Consider the following 13,351-nt stretch of genomic DNA (forward strand, 5'->3'; position numbering starts at 1 on the left):
TTCTGAATGCTCTAACCTAAGGCACAGCCTGGCCCGCACACAGAACAAAGGACTGAGCAAATACCAAAAGAGAGCTAGCCAGCTGCAGACCAGCCCCGCCCCCGCTGACAGAGGCAGAGAGGCAGGCGGGCTACAGCCAGAGCAGGAAGGCAAGCGGCAATCTTGGCTCCAGAAACGGCATCCTCCACCAAACTGTGAGCAGGCTCCCAGTTGCTCCCAAGTCTTCCTGGGTTCCTGGACTCTTGATATCTGCCAGGAGGGTTGCAGCCAGAGATCAGCTCCCCAGAGGAGACACACAGCACACCTGAGACAGTGCTCTTGCTCTGCACCCAGGAAACGGAGGGGCTGGGACCCAGAAGGTGATTAAGATGCACAGCCCACCTGGTACAGTGCGTTGGCCAAGCACCTGGTCACCTGAGCTGCTCGGACCTGGAAAGGGCACAAAATGTATTCCTAACCAAGTCTGTGCCTTTGTGGAGTACCCGAGAACCTCAACCTGAACAGCTTAGACCTGGGAAGTGCATGCAACCCAGGGCCTGCTTTGGACAGTTCCTCTGCAGAGCAACCTGGAGGCTGAGCGGTGTAGACCAGGAAAGCATACACACCATGAGTGGGACAAACCCAGTGTGGTCCATACATTGCGAGCACTCCCCACACACGCCAGTGATATATGTTTGCAAGGTTCCTCCCTTCCCACAATACAACTGAACAAGTGAGCATAAATAAGTGACCATCTTCGCCCCCTTGTGTCAGTGCAGAAATTAGACACTGAAGAGACTTGCAAACTGAGAAAGCCAAAATAAACAAAGAAGAGGGAACTGCTCTGGAAGTGACAGGTGCACAGATAAAAACCCTGTAGTTAGCACTGACTAACCACTGGAAGGGACCTACAAACCTTGAGAAGTATAAGCTGTAAGAAAGAACTATCTTAAACTGAACTGACCCCACATTGCCCTCAACAACTCCAGAGAAATTTCTAGATATATTTTAATTATTATCATTTTTTAATTTAAAATTTTTTTAACTTTTAAGTTTTTTAATACTCATATAATTTTCATTTTTACAACCTATTACATTGCAAAAAAATACCCTATTTTTAAAGCAAATTTCATATTTTTTTAATAATTTTTCTGATTGATTTTGTTTTGTATTTTTAATATTGTATTTTTCACAGTCTAAACTCTACTCTAGATTTTTAATCTTTGCTTTTTGGTATTTGTATCAATTTTGTACCTTTAAAGAGAGAGTGAAAAAGGTGGCTTAAAGCTCAACATTCAGAAAACTAAGATCATGGCCTCTGCTCCCATCACTTCATAGAAAATAGATGGGGAAACAGTGGAAACAGTGGCTGACTTTATTTTTCTGGGCTCCAAAATCACTGCGGATGGTGACTGCAGCTATGGAAATTAAAAGATGCTACCTCCTTGGAAGTAAACTTATAACCAACCTAGACAGAATATTAAAAGCAGAGACATTACTTTGCCAACAAAGGTCCATCTAGTCAAGGCTATGGTTTTTCCAGTAGTCATGGATGTGAGAGTTGGACTACAAAGAAAGCTGAGCACCAAAGAATTGATGCTTTTGAAGTGTGGTGTTGGAGAAGACTCTTGAGAGTCCCTTGGATTGCAAGGAGATCCAACCAGTCCATCCTAAAGGAGATCAGTCCTGGGTGTTCATTGGAGGGACTGATGTTGAAGCTGAAATTCCAATACTTTGGCCACCTGATGCAAAGAGCTGACTCATTTGAAAAGAACCTGTTGCTGGGAAAGATTGAGGGAAGGAGGAGAAGGGAACAACAGAGTATGAGATGGTTGGATGGCATCACCAAAACAATGGACATGGGTTTGGGTGGACACTGGGAGTTAGTGATGGACAGGGAAGCCTGGTGTACTGTGGTTCACGGGGTCGCAAAGAGTTGGACACGAGTGAGTGACTGAACTGAACTGAACCTTTAAGAATCTAATCTTCAGTATCCATTTTCACTTAGGGGTGTGATTACTGGCTTGACTGCTCTCTCTCCTTTTGATTCTCCCTCTTCACCTCCTGGTCACCTCTATCTCCGTCCTCCCTCTTCTCTTCTCCATGTAACTACATGAACCTCTCTGGGTGTCCCTCACCGTGGAGAATCTTTTTTTACCATTAACATAGATGTTTTATTATCTGTGCTTGATGGATGGAGAAGTCCTGAGGCTACTGTAAGAATAAGACTGAAAGCCAGAGGCAGGAGGCTTAAATCCAAACTCGAGAACATCAGAGAACTCTTGATTCCAGAGAAAATTAAGAGACAAGAGCTCATCCAAATGCCTCCATACCTACCCTGAAACCAAGCTCCACCCAAGAGCCAAGTTCCACAGAAAGACCTATCAGGATAATTCTCCAGCAACACAGGAACACAGCCCTGAGCATTAAAGTACAGGCTATCTAAAGACATGCCAAACCCACAGACAATCCAAAACTCACTACTAGATACTTCACTGCACTCCAGAGAGAAGAGATTCAGCTCCACCCACCAGAACACAGACGCAAGCCCCCTACCAGAAAACCTTGACAAGCCACTCGTTCAACCCCACCCACAGGGAGCAACCTCCACAAAGAAGAACCACAAACTTCACACAGAAAGGGCACCCCAAACACAGTAATCTAAACAAAATGAAAAAACAGAAATATTCAGCAGGTAAAGGAACATGATAAATGCCTACAAAAACAAACAAAAAAGGAGGAGATAGAGTCTACATGAAAAAGAATTCAGAATAATGATAGTAAAAATGACCCAAAATCTTGAAAATAGAATGGAGTTGCAGATAAATAGACTAGAGATAGGGATTGAGAAGATGCAAGAAATGTTTAACAAGGACCTAGAAGAAATAAAAAAGAATCAATCAATAATGAAAAATGTAGTAACTGAGATCAAAAGGACTCTGGAGGGAACCAACAGTAGAATAACTGAGGCAGAAGATATGAAAAGTGACGTGGAAGATAGAATGGTGGAAATAAATGAAGCAGAAGAAAAAAGAAAAATGAATTAAAAGAAATGAGGACAACCTCAGACACCTCTGAGACAATGTTAAATGCCCCAATGTTTGAATCATAGGAATCCCAGAAGAAGAAAACAAAAAGAAAAGCCATGAGAATATACTTGAGGAGACAATAGTTTAAAACTTCCCTAAAATGGGGAAGAAAATGGCCAACCAAGTCCAAGAAACCCAGAGAGTTCCAAACTGGATAAACCCAAGGTGAAACACCTGAAGCCACATATTAATCAAATTAATGATGATTAAGTACAAAGAAGAAATATTAGAAGCAGCAAGGTAAAACCAACAAATAACACACAAGGGGATCCCCATGAGGATAACAGCTGGTCTTTAAATAGAAACTCTTCATGTTAGAAGGGAATGTAAGGACATACTTAAAGTGATGAAAGAGAAAAACCTACAACCCAGAATACTTTACCCAGCAAGGATCTCATTCAGATGTGAAGGAGAAATCAAAAGCTTTACTGACAAGCAAAAAAAAAAAAAAAAACTGAAAACAGATTAAAGATCTAAATGTAAGACCAGAAATACTAAAATTCCTTAGAGGAAAACATAGGCAAAACACTCTAACATAAATCACAGCAGGATCCTCTATGACTCACCTCCCAGAGTAATGGAAATAAAATAAAAAATAAAGAAATGGGACCTAATTAAACTTAAAAGCTTTTGCACAATGAAGGAAACTATAAGCAAGGTGAAAAGACGGCCTACAGAATGGGAGAAAATAATAGCAAACGAAGCAACTGACAAAGAATTAATCTCAAAAATATACAAGCAGCTCCTGCAGCTAAATTCCAGAAAAATAAATGGCCCAATCAAAAAACGTGCAAAAGAACTAAACAGACATTTCTCCAAAGAAGACATACAGATGGCTAATAAACACATGGAAAAGATGCTCAACATCACTCATTATCAGATCAGATCAGATCAGTCGCTCAGTCGTGTCTGACTCTTTGCGACCCCATGAATCACAGCACGCCAGGCCTCCCTGTCCATCACCAACTCCTGGAGTTCACTGAGACTCACGTCCATCGAGTCAGTGATGCCATCCAGCCATCTCATCCTCTGTCGTCCCCTTCTACTCTTGCCCCCAATGCCTCCCAGCATCAGAGTCTTTCCCAGTGAGTCAACTCTTCGCATGAGGTGGCCAAAGTACTGGAGTTTCAGCTTTAGCATCATTCCTTCCAAAGAAATCCCAGGGCTGATCTCCTTCAGAATGGACTGATTGGATCTCCTTGCAGTCCAAGGGACTCTCAAGAGTCTTCTCCAACACCACAGTTCAAAAGCATCAATTCTTCGGCACTCAGCTTTCTTCACAGTCCAACTCTCACATCCATACATGACCACAGGAAAAACCATAGCCTTGACTAGACGAACCTCTGTTGGCAAAGTAATGTCTCTGCTTTTGAATATGCTATCTAGGTTGGTCATAACTTTCTTTCCAAGGAGTAAGCATCTTTTAATTTCATGGCTGCAGTCACCATCTGTAGTGATTTTGGAGCCCAGAAAAATAAAGTCTGACACTGTTTCCACTGTTTCCCCATCTATTTCCCATGAAGTGGTGGGACCGGATGCCATGATCTTCGTTTTCTGGATGTTGAGCTTTAAGTCAACTTTTTCACTCTCCACTCTCACTTTCATCAAGAGGCTTTTGAGTTCCTCTTCACTTTCTGCCATAAGGGTGGTGTCATCTGCATATCTGAGGTTATTGATATTTCTCCCGGCAATCTTGATTCCAGCTTGTGCTTCTTCCAGACCAGCATTTCTCATGATGTACTCTGCATATAAGTTAAATAAACAGGGTGACAATATACAGCCTTGACGAACTCCTTTTCCTATTTGGAACCAGTCTGTTGTTCCATGTCCAGTTCTAACTGTTGCTTCCTGACCTGCATACAAATTTCTCAAGAGGCAGATCAGGTGGTCTGGTATTCCCATCTCTTTCAGAATTTTCCACAGTTTATTGTGATCCACACAGTCAAAGGCTTTGGCATAGTCAATAAAGCAGAAATAGATGTTTTTCTGGAACTCTCTTGCTTTTTCCATGATCCAGCAGATGTTGGCAATTTGATCTCTGGTTCCCCTGCCTTTTCTAAAACCAGCTTGAACACCAGGAAGTTCATGGTTCACATATTGCTGAAGCCTGGCTTGGAGAATTTTGAGCATTACTTTACTAGCGTGTGAGATGAGTGCAATTGTGTGGTAGTTTGAGCAGTCATTATCAGAGAAATGCAAATCAAAATCACAATGTGGTACCATCTCACACCAGTCAGAATGGCTGCTACCAAAAAGTCTACATGCAATAAACACTGGAGACGGTGCAGAGAAAAGGGAACCCTCTTACACTGTTGGTGGGAATGCAACCTGGTCCAGCCACTATAGAGAACAGTTTGGAGATTCCTTAAAAAACTGGAAATAGAACTGCCATACAACCTAGCAATCCCACTACTAGGCATACACACTGAGGAAACAACAAGAAAGAGACAAATGTACCCCAATGTTCATCGCAGCACTGTTTACAATAGCTAGGACACAGAAGCAACCTAGATGTCCATCAGCACATGAATGGATAAGAAAGCTGTGGTATATATACACAATGGAATATTATTCAGCTATTAAAAAGAATGCATTTGAATCAGTTCTAATGAGGTGGAGGAAACTGGAGCCTATTACACAGAGTAAAGTAAGTCAGAAAGAAAAACACCAATACAGTATATTAACACAGATATATGGAATTTAGAAAGATGGTACGATGACCCTATATGTGAGACAGCAAAAGAGACACAGATGTAAAGAACAGACTTTTGGACTTTGTGCGAGAAGGCGAGGGTGGGATGATTTGAAAGAATAGCATTGAAACATGTATATTACCATATGTGAAATAGATCACCAGTCCAGGTTCGATGCATGAGACAGGGCGTTCAGGGCTGGTGAACTGGGATGACCCTGAGGGATGGGATGGGGAGGGATGTGGGAGGGTCTTCAGGATGGGGAACACATGTACACCCATGGCTGATTCATGTCAATGTATGGCAAAAACCACTACAATACTGTAAAGTAATTAGCCTCCAATAAAATAAATAAATTAATTTAAAAAAAGAAAAGATCCAATAGTCATGGCATAGAAGTCCCAGAAGGAGAAAGAGTGTTTGCTGAAAAATACTCAAAGAAATAAAGGACAAAAATTTCACAAATTTGAAAAAAAGATACAAACCTGCAGATTTAAGAAGCTGCACAAATTTCAAATAGAATAAATCCAAAGAAATAAATGCCAAGACCCATCATAATCTAAATTCTAAAACTCAAAGACTAAGGAGAAAAATCTTGAATGTATACTTGAAAACCAAAAACCATTATCTAGATAGCAAAAGCATACACACATTGTACCAATGTCAAATTCCTGGTTTTGATATTGCACTATAGTTTAGTAAAATGTAACTAATGGAAAAAATTAGATGAAGGATACGTTCGACCTCTGTGTACTATCTTTGCAAATTCTATGAATCCATAATTATTCCAAAATTAAAAAAAAATCTACTTTGACCCAATAATTCCACTCAAAAAAATCCTACAAAAATAATTGATGCTCATAAATATTTGCTATAAAAATGGCTGGTTTTTATAGGAGTATTAAGTAAAATTTTTAAAAAAATCTCAACATCATGGGATTAAATAAAAATGGCATATCCACAATCATTGAAAATTATATCATAGAATTACAAAAAGATTTTTGCTGTTTTAAAGTCCTTAAAAGGCAGGTTATAAACAGTATATAAATAGTATTGCATTTTATTGAAAATATATATGCATACACATCTAAAAAAAGACAAACATAATCAAGTGTTTATCATTTCTAAGGAGAAGGATTATAGTAATTTTACTTTTCTTTCTTACATCTTCCAAATTGTCAACAGTGAATATATATTATTAAGACTGGGAATATAAAATATTTCACATAGAAAAATAATCTATAAAAGTAAATTTTAAAAAATAGTCACAAACATAAAATAAATGCAATTTAGAAAATCCAAAATGAGTGCAGTTGCATAATTTATATGCTAACACAGATAAACTGACACACACAAAAAAACTGGCTAAAGTAACAGGGGGAAAAATAATATGGTAAAGATTTACCTATATCACTATAAAAGGAGAAAAACTTGAGCTACTTTTTCAAATGGAAGTTTAGGATTATAGCAATCCTAGGTAAGTTTGCTTGCCTCCCCCTGTTGGCATCATGCTCCCACTTCTCTTTGTTTGACCACGTTTTTACCATCTTTTAGGAAGCAATAGTCCTACACTTGTAAGCATAGTCAAATATTCCTCGACTAGGCCAAATCAGATTAGTCTTCAGCTTTTCATAATTCATGTTAACAGTTGTAGTAAAACTCAATATAAGTTTACAGGATTTAAAATAATCGTAGCTAATGATACTGTGATGTTTTCCTTCTAAGACTATCTAGAGTCTAATTTGTCAGTACCTCTTGTGATATTTTAATAATCTGCCTCTTACAGCTACTTAGGTATTTGTCATATCTGTCCGACTAGACTGTGAGTCCCCCAAATTCAGGGCTATGTTGTATTCATCTTTAGCTACCCTGATATGCCTACCAGAGCACACCGCACTCAGTTAATATTGTCTCGTTTCATTGGATGTGCAGTAAGATTATGAATACTTCAAATGGGGAATGTCAACTGTTCCTTAATAATCCCTATGAATATGCAGTTTAGGTCTAGGCATAGTGATGGCCAATGTACACTTGCTTATTTTACTTACTGAAACATCTTTAAGAAATATGTTGTAGGCAGCATGATAACTGACAGTGTTGAGACAGAAATTTTGATACACACAGGTAGAAGAACAGATAGCTTAACAATGGTGCATGTGAAGATTTAGTTTTAGAAATGTTCAGAGGCAAGGGGAAGGTATGAAATGACTTACTGTATGACTTACATGATGTGAACAAATACTATGAATTAAAAAATATATATATGTAGCAAAACTCTATTAATACAATCCTGACAACCATAAGAATAGCTGTCTCCCTTTACTTTCTAAACAAACACAAAAGACCAACTACCAGACTCTATTGTGCTTACATGAGCCTTTCATGCATGTCATTGTTGATGAACATAACTCAATGACTCGAACAGCAAAAGTTCCTGGTTCCTCTGCTGGCACTGTTAAAATGGAAATCTAAAAAGCAGAAACAAAACATCAGACATAGCTGTTAGATCTCATTTTCATTATTTTATTATTAGAGCAAACTGAGCATCTTTTTTCAAACATTCATTGATGTTTGAAAAACTTTAGCTGGTGGGATTGAATTTTAGAACAAAATTTGAAACATAAAGCATGCACATGTGTCAAATTATTGATATATTTATATATGATATATATTGCAGTCCTAAAATTCGTGGACAATAAATATTTCAAATATCTTTAATATTTATTAAATCTTTCACTTACTACATATTTTCAAAAGATGTGATTAATTACTTCATTTGTTCCAAAGGTTTAAACAATTTATTGTGCCCCCCCAAAAGGCACAATAAAGGTACAATTCATTATTCTGAATTGTATGCACTTCATTGTTTCAATCACAGCACATTAAATTAAATTTGGTTATTCATAAGGGCTAAAAATAGAAGTTATAGAGTACTAAAATTTTGAAATGTTACCTAAAAAAAAAAGTGCAAAGATACTAATGTCAGCATATACCAAATTAGAGCTAAACAAATACCAAAATATTTCAAAATGAATGGCTTCAAATTAATTTAAGGACTCCATTAATATGCAGTATGCTGTGCTAGGCACCACTAATTGCTATACGGCTTTATATTTAAAAAACTTTAAATAACTGTCAGGTAAATATTTCTCTACAGAACGAAAAACTTCAATACCAATTCTCAATTTAATCTTCAATCTGAGGAAAATATATTGTTTTCTATAGGAAACACTGCCAAAAATAAAGCCCTATTTGTACTTTTACCTGTGAGCATTATGTTTAGATTTTAACTGGCAACATCATATTGATAGGCAACAGAGGAAATGCTTTTAAGTTCTGAAAATAAAATTTGTTTGATAATCATGACCTTCTTATTATCACTACCTGTATATACATTTGGACATTTACAATGTCTCAAAAACTGTTTTCTCCATATTCCTCAGCTCCTTTTGCTGCTATGATAAAAAAATGTCATACTGCAGCATTAAAGAGAGAGGAGCCAGTAAAACATGGATCTAATGTTGTGTGCATGTGTGCTCAGTCATGCCCAACTCAGACTCTGTGGACTGTAGTCCACCAGATTCTTCAGTTCCTGGGATTTTCCAGGCAAGAATACTGGAATGCATTGCCATTTCCTCTTTTAGGATTTTCCCAACCCAAGGATCCAACTCACATCTCCTATATCCCCTGCATTGCAAGAGGATTCTTTACCACCGTGCCACATGGGAAGCCCCTAATGCTGCATAATTATTATCAAACAATTATGACTGAAAACATGTATATAACTGAAAAGGTATCTTAAGGATTGGACCAACATCTAAGTACTTCTTTTGATTCCAACAACTATCACGTATAATCAGTGACCCCCTACCATAGTGTCTTCTGTCTCAACTCGTGAAAAGGTAAATATCTTAAATCACAGAGAGATTATAAAAGCCATCAAAAGGTAATTCCTTCAATCCTTGAATAACCCTTTCATAAAATTTACCTAAACCAACAACTACTCTTTCCTCTCAGTTCAGTTCAGTCACTCAGTCGTGTCCAACTCTTTGCGACCCTAAGGACTGCAACATGCCAGGCTTCCCTGTCCATCACCGACTCCCAGAGCTTGCTCAAACTCATGTCCATTGAGTTGGTGATGCCACCCAACAATCTCATCCTCTGTTGTCCCCTTCTCCTCCTGCCTTCAATCTTTCCCAGCATCAGGGTTTTTCCAATGAGTCAGTTCTTCATATTAAGTGGCCAAAGTATTGGAGTTTCACCCTCAGCATCAGTCCTTCCATTGAATATTCAGGACCAATTTCCTTCAGGATTGACTAGTTTGATCTCCTTGCAGTCCAGTCCAAGGGACTCTCAAGTCTTCTCCAACACCACAATTCAAAAAAAGCAATTCTTCAGCACTCAGCTTTCTTTATAGTCCAACTCTCACATCCATACATGACTACTGGAAAAACCAGAACTTTTACTATATGGACCTTTATCACTTTATCAGTAAAGTGATGTCTCTCCTTTTTAATATACTGTGTAGGTTGGTCAAAGCTTTTCTTCCAAGGAACAAGCGTCTTTTAATTTCATGACTGCAATCAGCATCTTCAGTGATTTTGGAGCCCCAAAAATAAAGTCTGTCACCATTTCCACTGTTTCCTCATCTATTTTTCATGAAGTGATGGGACCAGATGCCATGATTTTCATTTTGTGAATGTTGAGTTTTAAGCTAGGTTTTTTCACTCTCCTCTTTCACTTTCATCAAGAGGCTCTTTAGTTCTTCTTCACTTTCTGCCATAAGGGTGGTCTGCGTATCTGAGGTTATTGATATTTCTCCCAGCAATCTTGATTCCAACTTGTGCTTCATCCAGCCTGGCATTTAACATGATGTACTCTGCACATAAGTTAAATAAGCAGGGTGACAATATAGAGCCTTGAAGTACTCCTTTCCCAATTTGGAACCAGTTTGTTGTTCCATGTCCGGTTCTAACTGTTGCTTCTTGACCTGCATACAGATTTCTCAGGAGGCAGGTAATGTGGTCTGGTATTTCCATCTCTTGAAGACTTTTCCAATGTTTGTTGTGATGAAATCAAAGGCATTGGCATAGTCAATAAAGCAGAAAGAGATGTTTTTCTGGAACTCTCTCGCTTTTTCAATGATCCAGTGGATGTTGGCAATTTGATCTCTGGTTCTTCTGCCTTTTCTAAAACCAGCTTGAACATCTGAAAGTTCATGGTTCACATACTGTTCAAGCTCGGCCTTGAGAATTTTGAGCATTACTCTGCTAGTGTGTGAAATTAGTGCAATTGTGCAGTAGTTTGAACATTCTTTGGCATTGCCTTTCTTTGGGATTGGAATGAAAACTGACCTTTTCCAGTCCTGTGACTACTGCTGAGTTTTCTAATTTTGCTGGCATACTGAGTGCAGCACTTTCACAGCATCATCTTTGAGGATTTGAAATAGCTCAACTGGAATTCCACCACCTCCACTAGCTTTGTTTGTAGTGATGCTTCCTAGGCCCACTTGACTTCATATTCTAGTATGTCTGGCTCTAGGTGAGTGATCACACCATTCTTTCCTCTCAGTCTCATCAATTTATTTATGATTCAAAAATTCAAAAAGAGAAAAAAAGAAAACATGTAGGAAAGAAAAAACAGCAGACCAGATATACATTTTAGACTGATCTCTCTGATGGCTGTGTAAGAGTACAGATTTAAAGGAGACAAGATGAGAGGCAGGACAATCAGGTAGAAGGAAGAGGTGATGAGCTCTGAAACCAGAGCAGTGAGAAGGATTGAGAGGAAAGCAGACTGGGGCAACTTCTAGGAAGTATACTGACAAGGACCTGGAGGCTCACGACATGTCCGAGATGGGAGCAGATGTTGGAAGGACGTCAGTGCTTTCATCGAAGTAGGAAGCACTGGATGAGCAGTTTTGAGAGGGAAGATGGTGAGTTCAGCTCTGAGTATGTTCAGTTTGAGGGGTCTTTGGGATAGATGTCCAGTAGGAATTTTGGCCTTTGGGCTAACAGTCCCAGGAGACATAGACATGGAAGGCTATGCAGAGTTGGAAACCGTAAAAGTACATGGAGTCAAGTGGCAAGCATGAAGAATAAGAGGTATGGTAGACTGTACTCAGAACCCTGAGGTGGCCTGATATTTAAGAGGAGGATAGAGCCCACAGAGGAAGTCAAGAGGAAATAGCCAGAGAGTTATGAGGAGAACCAGGAGAACAAAGTGTCATGATAGCCAAAGGAGTAGAGTTTCAAGAGAAAGGGAATTGTCAACACTATCAAACATACCAGAAAATACTTAGGAAACAAAACCCCAAAATGTCCTGTGGTCCTGACTAGTATGAAGTTATTAATAAACTTACGAAGAGAAGCTGTAGTAGGAATTTGATAGTAGAAGCCAGGTTGGTCTAGAAATAATGAGAAGTAAGGAGCTGGAGGCAGCAAGCAGAGACACCATCTCAAAAATATTGTAAGGGTAGGGGAGAGATTGGATATTAGCTGCAAATAAGTACAAACACAAAGAGCATTTTTCTGTTTTTTTATTTTAATTTTTGGAACAGAAAATGCTAATACATGTGTACAGGTTGAGGGGAAGGTGCCAATAGTGGGGAGAGGCTGAAGATGTAGGAGATAGAGCAGGCATACAGGGTGGTGTGGGCACATGTGTGTGTCAAGGGCGCTTATAAAAGGGATTGGCCTTGGATAAGGAGGGGAGCTCCCTCATTAGTCTCTATGCTTGTGTATGTAAGTTGTGGATGGTGAGGCAGGAGATCAAGGGCCACTGTGCTTTGGAGGTGTCCTTACTTTTCTCAGCAAAGTGACGGGGGAGAAGTTAGAGGGCTAAGGGTGGGTAAAAATAGTGAAAACTTAAGACTAGCTCTGAGGGGAGAGGGAGCTGTCTGAGGCCAGTGAGGAGCTAACTGTTGGTAGGTACTCAGGGTTCTGCCAGATGAGGTTGGTGCCACCAACACTGTGGTTGTGCCAGTCTATCTGGTTGCAGTTTTCCTTAGTGTTCCAAGTGTAGATCTGAGCTTCATACAGGGATGGGACTTTCCACTGTGGGTACAGAAGAACATTACATGGAAATTGAAGGTTTTGAAGGAAGAGCAGTTCGTAAGACCTACCATGTGGTCTAGGACATGGAAAAGGAAGAGGGCAGAAAGGAGCTGGTAATCTGGGAGGAAACAGAGGGAACAAGGAACTGTAGGTCTCTCTTAACATGTCAATGAGCAGGCTGGGTGGGGGTAAAAGAATGAAAGAGCTGCAAAGATCAGAGCAGATTAATGTTACTGTGAACCCATGACCTCCAGACTCAGCTGGACCCCTCAACACTGCCCAGTCATCTGACCATGAGACAGGTCACTTTCCACAGTGATTATTTTACTCCTTTCCTTGAGCTCTGACCCATTCCCACACTCACACCCCCATTCTCAGGAGACGACCTCACCTTGTAATTTTTAAAATAAAATAGAACCCATTGGATGGGAACTCCCAAGACTACAAATGTTCCCAGATTCACTCTTTTTTTTTTTCCTTTTTAAAAAAATTTTATTCTCTGTTTGATTTTTTAAATTATGAAAGAATGATAACA

At 39.3% G+C, this 13,351-nt stretch overlaps 1 protein-coding gene across 4 annotated transcripts in view; it reads right to left on the reverse strand.

Annotated features, from left to right (window-relative positions):
* The window catches only part of CHM (CHM Rab escort protein), a 240,436-nt gene that overhangs the window by 51,365 nt on the left and 175,720 nt on the right, over nt 1-13,351 (reverse strand). For all 4 annotated transcript variants that reach the window (XM_006078988.4, XM_044937402.2, XM_006078989.4 and 1 more), the window contains one exon: nt 8,133-8,229. In XM_006078988.4, the coding sequence (XP_006079050.1) occupies nt 8,133-8,229 (97 nt within the window). The remainder of the gene's footprint in view (nt 1-8,132; nt 8,230-13,351) is intronic.

The sequence above is a fragment of the Bubalus bubalis genome, chromosome X, assembly GCF_019923935.1.
Source record: "Bubalus bubalis isolate 160015118507 breed Murrah chromosome X, NDDB_SH_1, whole genome shotgun sequence".
NCBI lineage: Eukaryota > Metazoa > Chordata > Mammalia > Artiodactyla > Bovidae > Bubalus > Bubalus bubalis.